At 39.4% G+C, this 15,788-nt stretch overlaps 1 protein-coding gene across 5 annotated transcripts in view; it reads right to left on the reverse strand.

Moving 5' to 3' along the window:
- NCAM1 (neural cell adhesion molecule 1) overlaps positions 1-15,788 on the reverse strand; it is a 479,250-nt gene that overhangs the window by 31,294 nt on the left and 432,168 nt on the right. Inside the window, exon 17 of one of the 5 annotated variants that reach the window (XM_053690127.1) lies at positions 4,651-5,185. The exons of the other annotated variants lie outside the window; for them this stretch is intronic. Coding sequence (XP_053546102.1) covers positions 5,103-5,185 — 83 coding nt within the window. The 3' untranslated portion in view covers positions 4,651-5,102. Of the gene's footprint in view, positions 1-4,650; positions 5,186-15,788 lie in introns of those variants that run through there. 5 annotated transcript variants of the gene reach the window in all.

A 15,788-nucleotide genomic window follows, 5' to 3' on the forward strand; every position in this document is an offset into this window, starting at 1 on the left:
GCCCAAAAAGGGACCGACACGTAGGGCTTATTATTCTGCAAAGGATTTAGGTTTTAATAAAATAAAAATGCCCTGTTATACGCGTAACAAAGAAAACCAGATGACAGAGCGGATAATGTTAAAGGGACAGTCTAGTCAAAATTACACTTTCATGATTCAGATAGGACATGCAATGTTCAACAACTTTCCAATTCACTTTTATCATCAAATTTGCTTTGTTCTTTTGATATTCTTTGTTGAAAGCTAAACCTAAGTAGGCTCATATGCTAATTTCTAAGCCCTTATCCCAGGGCACTTTGACAGTTAAGTTCATGTGTGCCATTTAGATAACATTGTGCTCATGCACGTGGAGTTACCTAGGAGTCAGCACTGATTGGCTAAAATGCAAGTCTGTCAAATTAACTGAAATAAGGGGGCAGTCTGCAGAGGCTTAGATACAAAGTAATCGTAGAGATAAAACGTGTACTATTATAACAGTGTTGGTTATGCAAAACTGGGGAATTGGTAATAAAGGGATTATCTATCTTTATAAACAATAACAATTCTGGAGTAGACTGTCCCTTTAATATAACTACTACTAAATAAACAGCCGACAACAATATAATCAATGCAAACACGATGGCACCTTTGTCTATAAATCTAGTGATCAGCTCTGGAAATAATCTAAAATGAATTGACTTATTCTGCACCAAGTGAGTTTAGACATATGTAGCACGTGTAGAGGGGGTATCATGATGCAGATGTCACGTTCTCATTTTATTGTATTAGCCCTAAAAAAGGTTTCATAGTTTATTTATTAAAAAAAAAGAAAAATATAAAACTGTAAATGTTTATTATACATTTTGTTGATATTTCTTACAGCAGCAAATAATGTACAACATAAAAACCAAGGCTTGCCTTAGTTTTATCGGAATTGTAAGCTCATTGGGTTCATATCTCATTCTGCTCTAATCAAATAGCTCAGTTTTAGCAGTTTTTCTACAAGGTTGTCCAGTCTAAAACAAAGAACCAAAAGCAGCCCTTAAAGGGACATAGTATTGTAAATAATAAAAAAAAATCCTCTGGGTGAGCAGTAAAACACAGTTTGCAGAAGCAGATGAAGTATACAATAAATGCACATTGTGTTGTTTTTTTACTGTGCTTAATGAAACACTTTGGGTCAGATTGCAAGTGGCGCACTAACAGTTACGCAAGAGCGAAAAAAGGGGTTTATTGCATCTTTTTGTATCGTTGGGTGTAGTGTTTGTATTACAAGTTGAAAGTAAAGATGATTGATTGAGCGCGTCCTCAAAACTCTGGTTAACTGTTTTGTGAAACAAAAAAGTGTCGCAATACACATCAAAAATATATTACAAAGTACATCATAACACCATCTAATAAAAAATATAAAAAAAATATTACAACAAAAATCTATAAGGGCTCGGGTGCAAAGGGCTTTTAGATTGAGATACATAAATATAAATGTCTAAATATGTTTATGTATGTATAAAAATATATATGTCTATACATGTATACATATGTATTTATGTATTTCTATGTGTATTTACAGACATATATACACATATAAACACATAAATACATATATGTATAAGCGCATTGTAGTTTTTTGCAGTTAAGTAGATGAAACCATGTAAAATCATTTTTATGAAATATTTATATTTAATAAAGTGTTTGTGTATTTACTGTAAATATTTCACATTCCAATGCTCTTCACATAGCAGAATATGTTCTATATTTTTTAAATAGATTTCCCTATATATATATATATATATATATATATATATATATATATATATATATATATATATATATATATATATATACCTGTATATAATCATGTGTATATATATATATATATATATATATATATATATATACACCTGTATATAATCATGTGTGTATATATATATATATATATATATATATATATATATATATATAATATATAAAGTTCATAAAGGAAAAAGATCTGTTGACTCAAAGTTAGTTGCTGGAAAAACTTGTTTATTATGGTGATCCATAAGCGCGTCAGGCGTTCCTCACTGTGACCCTATGTACTTTGCTTACTTTGACTTGTTTTGGATCACCATAATAAACAAGTTTTTCCAGCAACTAACTTTGAGTCAACAGATCTTTTTCCTTTATGAACTTTATCCATATAGCGGTGGATATACCGCATATTGACCTGTTGCTCCCGTAGCCGAAACCGGCATTGACTTCCGGGTTTGTCCTGAACTACACTACCCACAGTGCACCTAGCGACGTCACGGGGTGTGCAAGAGTATACTACGTTACCAGAGCCGGATCTCCAAGCACGCCAAGAAGGACCCACACGCTGCACCCCCACGGAAGGGTTTTAACACCAGTCCGAGGAGAAGTACAGCAGTGCGCCCAGGCACCCCACCAAGTCTTGTGGAGGGTAAGAGTTTTTCCGGACATTATTACAGTGACTGCACATTTATCTCTGCACTTTACAGCCGTGACAACTAGGCTGAAGTGGCATCCATACAATCACCTGACAAGCAAGGAATAGAAAACCAGGAACCAACGCTGTGTTCCATATGTACTGCACATTGACCGCTGCCCCTGATAGCACAGACTTTATTGGGACTGATTCCCTGGATGTATTAGGGTGTTATACTTAAACCACCCATAACACCCTTTGGGAATCCATTTACTGAACACTTGCTTTGCTCTTTGATATTGTTTATATATATATATATATATATATATATATATATATATATCTATACCTGTATATAATCATGTGTGTGTATATATATATATATATACCTGAGGAAGAAGGCACTAATACTTAACTTTTGAAACGCGTTAGGGCACTTTTCATTTAACATATTTTGTTTGAATACTACATTGGCTGGTACTGGCTTACGCATTATTTCTTGTTTGCTGACGATCAGGACTTTTTGATACACACTCTGTAACCTGTGATATCGGCTTTGGAGATTGTTTCTATCCTTTACCCATACCTCATATTGTTTGAGGGTATATAATGTGAGTGCACATTTTTTATTTGTATATACTGTATATTTATTCTATTAAACACAGTATTACACTATTTGGTTCTTTCCTTTTAATATCGATTTTGAGCACCTGCTGCTGAACGTAATAACGGAAGGACCATCTGTGATGAAATAACCCAGGAGGTGGATAAGAACTACTGCATACAATCCCAAACAAAGAACAAGATGGCTGGAAGTCTTTTTCCCTCACAGATGCGGCAACTTACCTCATTAGATTGAGGTCATTTCTGGTAAGGGGAAAATCTTCACATCCTTTTATTCTTGGATCTACTATGAACTAATATTGTTAACTTACATTGGATCAAATGAACTGGTTTTCATGATTTAGTATAGAGTTTTTGGCGCTGTTTTTGCCTTTGTTTTTATGCTTTTACTTATAGACGTTAACGGTAGTTTTACTTTCGTTTCACCTATAGGTTTCAGCTGCTGATTCTTCTCTTCTTACTAGCGCATATTTGTCTTAGGATTTAGTCCACTCTGTGTACCGCCCTGTGATATTCTACTTGTTTGCGTATTTATAAATATTTATTTGTGAATAGAACATGTGAAGAACATTGGAATGTGAAATATTAATATGTTCATGTCGAGTTAGCGCACTTTAGAATATGCAATCGGGTTTGTGCGTGGGTTGGGTGTTCATTTTTTTCTACACTTTTTTTGCTCCATTGACTTCTATAGGGGAATTCTAACTTTTTGCGCGCATCGGGTTATCACATGAGACAAAGGGCCATATTTATCAAGCTCCGTATAGAGTTTGATGCCCCGTGTTTCTGGCGAGCCTACAGGCTCACCGGAAACAGAAGTTATGAAGCAGCGGTCTAAAGCCTGCTGCTCCATAACCTGTCCGCCTGCTCTGAGGTGGTGGACAGAAATCAACCCTATCGAATACGATTAGGTTGATTGACACCCATTGCTAGCAGCCAATTGGCAGCAAATCTGCAGGGGGCGGCATTGCACCAGCAGTTCACAAGAACTGCTGGTGCAATGATAAATGCTGAGCGCGTATGCTGTTGTCATTTATCGATGTGCAGCAGACATGGGGGCCCATTTAACAAGCTCCGTAGGGAGCTTGTGGGCCCGTGTTTCTGGCGAGTCTGTTGCTCCATAACTCTGTCCGCCTGCTCTGAGCAGGCGGACAGACATCACTAGAAATCAACCCAATTGAGTACGATCGGGTTGAATAACACCCCCCTACTGGCGGCCCATTGGCCGCGAGTCTGCAGGGGGCGGCGTTGCACCAGCAGCTCTTGTGAGCTGCTGGTGCAATGCTGAATACGGAGAGCGTATTGCTTTCCGCATTCAGCGAGGTCTTGCGGACCTGATCCGCAGTGTCGGATCAGGTCCGCAAGACCTTTCTTAAATAGGGGCCATGATCTGCAATATCGGATCATGTCAGCTCGCACAATGATAATTCAGCCCTAAAATGTTTTACTTTCAACTTGTTATACAAGCGCTACTTGACGTACGCAAAAAGCTTACTTCTAGCAGAGCTAGCACACAAGCGGGATCATTAAATATCGCTCCACTTTGTAATCTGGCCCTTTATGGGGATTTTCATTTTGAGTTTAAAATCTAACATCTTTATAAATATAAGGACACAATGAGATAATCGGCCTTTACGTTTATTTTCATATTCATTTTTTTAGAAGTCTTTTCTAAAGCTGCCCCAAACATTTAATGACTAAAAAAATGTAATTTATTTTTGTTTCTCCTCTTGCCTTGAGAGATAATACTGCATTTTCTAAATCATTTAATGAAATGGCTAAACATAAAAATAAAAGAGTAAACCTCCAGACATCAAATTGCGTTAAAAAAACAACAAAAAAACCCTTAAAGTAAAATAAAAAACTATTTCAAAATTTGAGTCACAAAACTCAGCTTGAATAGAGTGGTAACCAAGTGTATACAGTCTTTGTATATTCATCTTGCGGTCTGCATGTAAATGTTAGAATTGCGTTAATCTACCCAAGCTCCGTACACTTAGAAAAAAGAAGTCATGGTGTTGCTTTGATGCATCTCCTTGAGAGAGAGGAAAATAAATGCAGGAACAAAGCTATTCTAACAGAGAACAAATACAGTCAGCAAAGACATTAACAAGGACACAGAGGTGTATGAAACAGAACAGCTCCCCAGTGTAGTTGCTGAAGCAATGAGTCCAGGACATTGGTTTAAAAAGTTTTTTGGTGCATGTAGAAGAATGGATGTCCAAAAACGTTTGAAGTGACACAAATAACAGACAAGGGAATTTCAAAGGACAGAGGAAGGAATGAATGAGGGAAAAAAGGGAGGGAGAGGAAGAGAGAGAGAGAGAGAGGAGAAAAAAAACAAGTAAGAAAATAAATAGGTCACAAATACAGAAAAAAAACATATGTAGCAAAAAGTTCTATTGAGCAAAGCCAACCAAAAAAAACAGAAAACAAAAAATGGCGGAGGTTAGAAAAGCAGTTAGTTTTTGGGTTAGAGAATGACACAAAAAGGGCAAGTTTGGAAGCGGAGCCATTAGCAGCAGAGCAAGGGTTAAATGTCAGACGTAAAGCAAGCACATGACCTCATTAGCAAAAAAGTATGCACTTGAAAAAAAATCGTTACCAGCACAGGATAGCACACTTCAACTGCTACGCATTTCTCTAACACCATAAAAAGGATAAATTATACCAATGGTTTGGCTTATGTTGACCTTAGTAACTGTTTACAGGGTCCCTCAATTTTTTTTTTTTTTAAATGAATATTTCTTTACTTATCATTGGGTACACTGATAGGGGCCTATTTATTATGGTGCAAGCGGACATGATCCGATATAGCGGGGTGTCAATCAACCCGATCGTATTGGATCGGGTTGATTTCTGTCCGCCGCCTCAGAGCAGGCGGACAGGTTATGGAGCTTGATAAATTTGCCACATAGAATTAAAATGGCAATGTCATTTATTTATTTATTTTGTAAATCACCCTAACATTTATTTAAAGGGATATGAAAGTTTAAACTTGCAAGAATCAGATAGAGTTTGTAATTTTAAGACACTTTTAAATTCACTTCTATTTTCAAATGTGCTTTGTTCTCTTGGTATCCCTTGTTGAAAAAGAATACGCACATATCCTACACTAGTGGGAGCTGCTGCTGATTGGTGCCTGCACAGATTTGTCTCTTGTGATTGGATAACTAGATTGTTTAGCTAACTGCCAGTAGTGCAATGCTGCTCCTTCAGCGAAGGATAACAAGAAAATGAAGCAAATTTGATAATAGAAGTAAATTGGAAACTTGTTGAAAATTGTATGTTCTATTAAAAGCTTGAAAGAAAATGTTGGAATTTCCTGTCCCTTTAAATTGAATCCCCTTGGCTACAAAACATTGCAAAGCAATCTGAGAGCAAAAGTGTTAACCTTAGTCTGAAATCTGTGGCGAAAAACAATTTTTTAATTTTTTGTTATTGTTACCACAAGCAAAAAGTAGTCTCTTCCATACTGAGCCGGGTCATCTCTCTAATGCTATAAGACGGTTAATTGCATCAACACGGCCAGTGCGATTTTGTCAGCAAGAAAAGTAAATTGTTACTCACTGAATATCGGGAAATAATCATAAAGAGGTTGGTTGTGCTATGTCACTGTGAAGTACAGCAATATGTGTATATTACAAATCTTTTATCACAATATATATACACAAAATGTTTACTAGGTATATATATATATATATATACACAAAATGTTTACTAGGTATATATACATATACACAATTACTAGGTTTTATTATAGGAAACTATAGATGTCTTTAAATTCTGTGCAGTTTTGTAGTTTTTATAAACCAGAAATGGCCTGTTCCTTCTATACTATGGGGCCGATTTAATAATGTCTATCCGACATGATATGCTGTAGCATATCATGTCCGACAGACATTGCTGAATGCAGACAGCATACGCTGTCGGCATTCAGCATTGCACAAGCAGTTCTGGTGAACTGCTTGTGCAATGCCGCCCCCTGCAAATTCGCCGCTAGCAGGGGGTGTCAATCAACCCAATCGTATAGGATCGGGCAGATTGATGTCTGCAGCCTCAGAGGCGGTGTATCCAGTCTTAAGACCGCTGCGTCTTAACTCCTGTTTCCGGCCTGAAGGCTCACACGGAAACAGGGCGAGTTGCCCCCATTCGGGGCATAGTAAATTGGCACCATAGTGCGAAACCAAGTAACATGCGCAAGAACACCTGTCTAAACAAGAAAATATTTTTTTTGTGCTTTGATTTATGCTTTTGTCTCTCTACAGAAAAACGTGTTACTGTTTAATTATGTAAAACTACTTGATGAGACAGTAAACATACAGGTCTAGAAAACTTTCCAATTTACATCTCTTATCAAATTAGCTTTGTTTTCTTGGTATCATTTTATGAAACGTACATTTAGGTAGGCGCATAGGAGCTCAGGAGCGTGCACACGTCTTTAGCACTTTACAGCAGCAGTGTTTGAAATAATATTATGCATTGTTTCAAATGCTGGTACCATAGAGATCTAAAGACAAATTAACGCTCCTACTTAAAAAGCTTCCCAAAGCAGCATTGCACTAACATGAGGGAACTTGTGTCTAAAAACATAATTTATGCTTAACAGATAAATTCCTTTCCTTCCGGATAGGGAGAGTCCACGGCTTCATTCCTTACTGTTGGGAAATACAACACCTGGCCACCAGAAGGAGGCAAAGACACCCCAGCCAAAGGCTTTAATATCCCTTCCACTTGCTCATTACCCCAGTCATTCTGCTGAGGGAACAAGGAAAAGTAGGAGAAAACATTAGGGTATAAATGGTGCCAGAAGAATAAAATAAATAATAGGGGACCGCCCATAGACAAGAAAAACGGGTGGGGCCATGGACTCTCCCTATCCAGAAGGAAAGGAATTTATCTGGTAAGCATAAATTATGTTTCCCTTCCTAAGATAGGGAGAGTCCACACCTGCATTTCTTACTGTTGGGAAAACTATACCCAAGCTCCAGAGGACACTGAATGAATAATGTGAGGGAACAGAAAGGAAGAGGCGGACCCTATTCTGAGGGCACCACAGCCTGCAAAACCTTTCTCCTGAAAGCTGCTTCAGCCGAAGCAAAAACATCAAACTTGTAAAATTTTTAAAAAGTATGTAAGGAGGACCAGGTAGCCGCCTTACAAATCTGATCCATAGAGGCCTCATTTTTAAAGGCCCAAGAGGAAGCCACTGCTCTAGTGGAATGAGCCGTTACCCTCTCAGGAGGACGAAGTCCCGCTGTCTCGTAAGCTAAGCGGATGACACTCCTTAACCAAAAAGATAGGGAAGTCGAAGTAGCCTTCTGCCCCTTATGCTTCCCTGAATAGACAACAAACAAAGAGGAAGATTGTCTAAACTCCTTAGTAGCCTGAAGATAGAACTTTAAGGCTCAAAACCAGATCGAAATTGTCAAGTAATCGTTCCTTCGATTAAGAAGGATTAGGACACAAGGAAGGAACCACAATCTCCTGATTGATGTTGCGATCTGACACAACCTTAGGAAGGAAACCTAATTTAGTACGTAAAACTGCCTTATCTGCATAAAAAATCAGTTAAGGGGGCTCACATTGCAAAGCAGAGATCTCAGAAACTCTGCACGTAGAGGCAATAGCCAATAAAAAGAGAACCTTCCAAGATAACAATTTATTGTCAACGGAATTCAGAGGCTCAAACGGAAACCTGTTGCAAAACCCGAAGAACAATATTTAGGCTCCAAGGAGGAGCCCCAGATCTAAGCACAAGTCTGATCCTAATCTGAGCCTTAACAAAGGACTGCACGTCTGGAAGCTCAGCCAGTCTCTTGTGCAATAAAACCGACAGGCCTGAAATCCGTTCCCTCAGGGAACTAGCAGAAAGGCCCTTCTCCAGCCCATCCTGGAGAAAAGATAAGATCCTGGCAACCTTAACTCTGTGCCAGTAAAAACCACACTCTTCACACCAGATTAAGTAGGTCCTCAACACCTTGTGGTAGTTATGCCAAGTAACTGGTTTACGAGCTTGCATAAGAGTATCAATGACACTCTCAGAGAAACCTCTCTTGGCTAAGACTAAGCGTTCAATATACACGCAGTCAGCCTCATAGAATCTAGATTTTGATGAACAAATGGACCTTGTATATGCAGGTCTCTGCGACAAGGTAATGCGGGCCACAACTCTAGGATGAAGTGGTAATGGAGGAAAAAGATATATGAGTTTGAACCTCAGGGGAATGCTAGTGCATATATTAGATCCACTTGGGGATCCCTCAACCTCAATCCATACCTGGGTAGCTTGGTATTCAGATGGGACGCCATGAGATCTATCTCTGGCGTCCCCCACTTGCTGCATATCTCTGCAAACACCTCGGGATGGAGAGACCATTCCCCTGGGAAAAACCGCCTCCCAGTTGTCCACATCCGGTATGTGGATCGCTGTTAGAGAAAAACTGTGGGCCTCCACCCACTCCAGAATCTGAGATACTTCCTTCGTAGCCAAGAAATTTCTCATTCCCCCCGATGGTTGATGTAAGCCACAGAGGTTATATTGTCTGATTGGAATCTGATAAACTGTGACAAACCCAAAAGTGGCCAAGCCTTCAAGGCCTTGAAGATTTCGTGTAGTTCCAAAATATTGATCGGGAGGGAGGATTCCTCCTGAGTTCACAACCCATATGCCTTCCTGGCACCCCAAACAGCTCCCCATCTGGATAGGCTTGTGTTCGTAGTCACAGTCTTCCAGGATTGTTTTAAGAAGCATGTCCCTCGGGACATATGATCTGGTCAGAGCCATCAAGAGAGCGATTCTCTTGACCGGCTGTCTAATACAATCTGAATGATCGCCATTTCACTGCCTCAGCATGCACAGTTGTAAAGGTCTGAGATGGAACCTGGTAAAAGGAATGATGTCCATGCAGGACACCATGAGACACATCACCTCCATACACTGAGCCACAGAGGGACTCAAGGAGTTCTGGAGGACATGACATGCCGAAGTTAGCTTGCAACGTCTCTGGTCTGTTAGAAATATCTTTATGGATATGGAGTCTATTATAGTACCCAGGAATTCCACCCTAGTACATGGGATAAGAGTAATCTTTTCCAAGTTTATCTTCCATCAATGTGATCGAAGAAGACTAAGAAGGGACTCCAAGAATTCTTCCACAAGATGAAAGGATGGTGCTTGCACCAGAATATCGTCCAAGTTTGGGGCTACTGAAATACCCTAAGTTCTGGCAACTGCTAGAAGAGCCCCTGGAACCTTTGTAAAGATTATTGGAGCAGTAGCTATGCCAAACGGAAGGGCAATGAACTGGAATGCAAACCTCAGGGACTGAAAGTGTTCCCTGTGGATTGGAACATGAAGGTAAGTCTCCTTCAGATCTATAGTGGTCATAAACTGGCCTTCCTGAATTAAAGGAAGGATGGACTTTATCGTCTCCATCTTGAAGGAAGGGACACTGAGAAATTTGTTTAAGCACTTTAGGTCCAGAATTGGGCGGAAAGTTCCCTCCTTCTTTGGGACCATGAAAAGGTTTGAATAAAACCACAAACCTCTTTCTTCGATAGGCACCGGGACAACAACTCCTAAGGAGAATAGATACCGAATGTACCCTAGAAAGGCATCCCTCTTTTCTGGTCTGGTAGACAGATTTGAGAGAAGGAATCTGCCCCTTGGAAGATGAGATTTGAAGCCTATATTGCATCCCTGAGATACCAACTCCAGGACCCAAGGATCCTGTATGTCCTTAAACAAGGCGTCTGAAAAAAGAGATAGTCTGCCCCTACATGATCCAATCCCGGATCGGGGGCTGCCCCTTCATGCTGTTTTGTTTTTGGTGGGCTTTTTATTCTGCTTGAATTTATTCCTGGACTGAGCCGGCTTCCAAGTACTCTTGGGTTGCTCGGGTTTGGAGGAGGATTGTTGTTGATGGGATTTGTCAGAACGAAAATTAGAAATTGTTGTCCCTTAGACTTGTTCTTCTTATCTTGCGGTAGTAAGGCACCCTTGCCTCCGTTAGCCGTAGAAATAATGGAGTCCAGGCCTGGACCAAATAAAATATTTCCCTTGAAGGGAAGAGAAAGGAGTCTGGACTTAGAAGTCATATCCGCAGACCAAGACTTCAACCAGAGCGCCCGGCGGGCTAGGACCGCAAAGCCAGAGGCCTTTGCATTTAGGCGAATAATTTTCATGTTTGCATCACAGATAAAAAAAATTAGCAATTCTCAGAACTTTAATACTGTCTTGAATATCCTCGAGGGGAGACTCCACCTCGATGAGTTCCGACAAAGAGTCTCACCAGTAGGTAGCCACTCCGGCAACCGCGGCATCTGCAGCCGCTGGTTGAAACAAAAATCCCATATGTTGAAACATCTTTCTCAGAAAGGTTTCCATTTTCGTATCCATTGGCGCTCTGAACAAAGAACTATCCTCAAGAGGTATAGAAGTATGTTTAGCAAGCATAGAGATAGCACCATCCACCTTAGGATCCATTTGAGAGTCCAGGACTGGGAACAACTTTTTAAAAGTAGACGAGGGGGAAAAGGAAGAACCAATTCTTTCCCATTCATTCTTAAAAATGTTCGCTATCTTAACCGGCACAGGAAAAGTAAAAGGAACTTTCCTGTCTTCGTAAACTCAGCGCGGCCTCTGAAAACTCCAACGTAGACAGAACCTCCTTTAATGAAAAATGCAAGTGCTCAATTTTAAATGCAGCAGGAGGTTTAGATGCTAAGGACTCTGACACAGAAAATATACCCTCTGAAGCTACAGAGGTTAACTCATCATCGAATAACAGGGAAATAATAGCTAAATCCAAAAAATATTTTGATGACTCTGGGTCAGGAGAACTATGTTTAACCTTTCTCTTGCGTCTGTTACAGCAAGGTAATGCACTGAGGGCCGCAGACACTGCCGTTTGTAACTGTGCGGCAAAGTCTGCAGGAAGAAGGCCCCCTCTGGATGGAGGATAAGATGTGCTTTGGGAAACTGCATGTGAAGTGGATAATGTAGCAAGGGTAGTAATCTCACGGGACGCAGAGTCCTGAGAGGTAGATGGCTCAGAGGGACTAAGAGCCTTAGCAGGCTTGTCTCCCTTCTTAGACTTTATAACGGTGTTAAGCCATGTGGAACAAAATTGAGTGGGCGGGAATACCACAGGTATGATTTAGTACAGAATGAGTACGTTCTAACATGTCAGAGTCCTCCATAGCTCAGGTTATACCCACAGAAGAACACAAATAAAAAATGTTTTTTTATTATAGAAAACTGCACCTTTATACTCCCAATGGCTGGGGCAGTCACCACGTCCTAGACCCAGACAGTTAACAGAGGAAACGCTCTCCTCAGGTTCAAGTCTCAGCCGGAATGGAGGAAATGAACATAGACCACACCCGGTCACATGGAGTGCAAGACAGTACTTTCCCTGTTATTAAAAGTACAGCAAGTAATAGGAGCTGTGCAACACTTTCAAAAACGAAAGTGAAACTTAAGTGAAACCTGTTTATTCCAGCTAAAAACACACAGTCCATCAGCCCAGGAAAAAATCACACAAAGCAGCATGTAAATAATTAATACACTGCTTAATTAACCCCAACTGTTCAATAAACCCCCTTTAGAGGATATTAACCCTGGATCCTATCAAGGCATAAAGGAGCCACTGTTATCCTGTTATTGTGTTTCATGTGTAAAAATTGAAATGATCCTACCTTCAGGATCCATGCTGTGGAACAGAACACAGCCTCTTAAGTGTGAAAGTCTTATAGCAGTGCTCCTGACATGGACTTGAGTGAGAGAAAGCAGGCAGTGAAACTCGTCAACACTGATTGCTAAGGAGCTGTTAGCAGTAGTCTGGATGGTTTTGCAGAAAAACTTTCCCTGCATCTCCAGACTCTAACTTTTATCAATACTCTCACTGAGAGGTTGACATGACTACTTAAAACTCCAGTACTATCTCAAAGGGCAGATACCCTTTTTCAGGACTCTCCAATCTTCTGACACTTCTCTGCCACCTCCTAACGTGACAAAAGGCAAAGAATTACTGGGGTAATGAGGAAGTGGGAGGGATATTTAAGCCTTTGGCTGGGGTGTCTTTGCCACCTTCTGGTGGCCAGGTGTTGTATTTCCCAACAGTAAGGAATGAAGCCGGGACTCTCCCTATTGTAGGAAGGAAAAATTGAGGCACTTTGTCACCTATTTACATATCTTTAACCAGAGTCATTTGCTCAAGTGGAAAATACTGGTCGTTCAGGTTTTCTGCACACTGGTATACTGATGCTCTATACAACAAGCATCTTAATATTCTGTAAGTGAAACAAGTTTTCACAAACTGTTTTAACTAAGACTAACTTTTTTTTAAGGTTTTTTGTTCTTTGATGGTCAACTATTTGTGAGATCTCTATACCTTTAAAGATAATTTAGGGGAACAATTCTATTGTTTAATATATTGCCATTAGTTCTAATATGATTATAGAAAGCGTTTGCATGATCAAACAATCTTCATTAAGACAAATATGTGTATATATATATGTGTGAGTGTGCACGCTCTTGTATATATGTGTGTGAGTTTGTGTGTATGTATGAGTATGTGTGTGTATGTAAATGTGTATGTAAGTCTGTGTGTGTGCACGCGCTTGCATATATGTGTGAGTGTGTGTGTGCACGTGCTTGTATATGTGAGTGTGTGTATGTATGAGTATGGGTATGTGTAAGTGTGTGTGTATGCACGCGCTTGTATATATGTGTGAGTGTGCACGCGCTTGTATATCTGTGTGAGTGTTCACGCGCTTGTATATATGTGTGAGTGTTCACGTGCTTGTATATATGTGTGAGTTTGTGTGCACGTGCTTGTATATACTGTATGTGTGAGTATGTATGAGTATGTGTGTGTGTATATAAGTGTGTGTGTGCATGCACTTGTATATATGTTTGAGTGGGTGTGTTCACAAGCTTGTATACATGTGTGAGTATGTGTGTGTGCAACCGCTTGTATATATGTGTGTGTGTGTGTGTGTGTGAGTGCAAGCACTTGTACGCGCTTGTATATATGTGTGTGAGTGAACGCACTTTTATATATGTGTGTATGTGTGTGAGTTCACGCGCTTGTATATATGTATATGAGGTGTTTTATGTCTGCTATTGTCTCTTATTGTGGACAAATAAACCCTACCTGATTGAACAGCACAAGTTCTGGCCTGCAGTGTTTTCTTTCTTGTTGCTATTATATATGTATATATGTATGTGTGTATTTATGTATGAATGTGTGTGTATATATATATATGTGTGAGTGCACGCGCTTGTATAGATGTGTGAGTGTGTGTATATATATATATGTGTGAGTATATGAATGTGTGTGTGTGTGGGGGGTATGTGTGTATGTGTGTGTGAGTGCACATGCTTGTATATATGTGTGAGTGTGTGTATGTATGTGTATGTCTGTGTGTGTATGTATGTGTATGTCTGTGTATATGTGTGTGAGTGCACGCACTTATGTGAGTATGTGTGTATATATATATATGTGTATATGAATGTGTGTATTTATGTATGTATGTGTGTGTATATATGTGTGAGTTCACGTGCTTGTATAGATGTGTGAGTGTGTGTATATATATATATGTGTGAGTATATGAATGTGTGTGTGGGTGGGTATGTGTGTGTGAGTGCACATGCTTGTATATATGTGTGAGTGTGTGTATGTATGTGTATGGCTGTGTATATGTGTGTGAGTGCAAGCATTTGTGTGAGTATGTGTGTATATATATATATGTGTATATGTATGTGTGTATTTATGTATGTATGTGTGTGTATATATGTGTGAGTTCACGAGCTTGTATAGATGTGTGAGTGTGTGTATATATATATATGTGTGAGTATATGAATGTGTGTGTGTGGGGGGGGTATGTGTGTATGTGTGTGTGAGTGCACATGCTTGTATATATGTGTGAGTGTGTGTATGTATGTGTATGGCTGTGTATATGTGTGTGAGTGCACGCACTTGTGTGAGTATGTGTGTATATATATATATGTGTGAGTATATGAATGTGTGTGTGGGGGGGGTATGTGTGTATGTGTGCGTGTGAGTGCACATGCTTGTATATATGTGTGAGTGTGTGTATGTATGTGTATGGCTGTGTATATGTGTGTGAGTGCACGCACTTGTGTGAGTATGTGTGTATATATATATATATATATATATATATATGTGTGAGTATATGAATGTGTGGGTATGAGTGCACACACTTGCATATATGTGTGAATGTGTGTGTCAGATGTATACATGTGTATGTTTGTATATATATATATATATATATATATATACATATTACTGTGGATAAATAAACTTACAATATATTGAAATAAGTACTGAGAAAAAGTCTGAGAATGACTAATGAAAAACGATTCCGGAAGTAAAATAGTCTTTCAGTGCAGTGGTCTTAGAGAAGTTAGTACATTATAGATATGTTTAATAGGCTCATTTATTGATGGTAAGTGCATTATGCAGAATGAGTTGTTATTAGTTATAACACAATCCTCGTTCTCACTCTTACACTCTATCAGTCACAGGTGATTCCACATCCCAAGCACAATGTATCTCACTACCTTCAGATTATGTCAGTATGATAAATTACTGAAAACATTTGTTATAAGAAAGTTGCCCTCGAATCACACCCTGTGCAGACAACACAAGGTCAGATTACCAAATCTACCCCTGGTCTTCTTAGGTTTCTCTAATGTCATTTTTCACTCAGGAAACTATCCACTCTATCT

The sequence above is a fragment of the Bombina bombina genome, chromosome 8, assembly GCF_027579735.1.
Source record: "Bombina bombina isolate aBomBom1 chromosome 8, aBomBom1.pri, whole genome shotgun sequence".
NCBI lineage: Eukaryota > Metazoa > Chordata > Amphibia > Anura > Bombinatoridae > Bombina > Bombina bombina.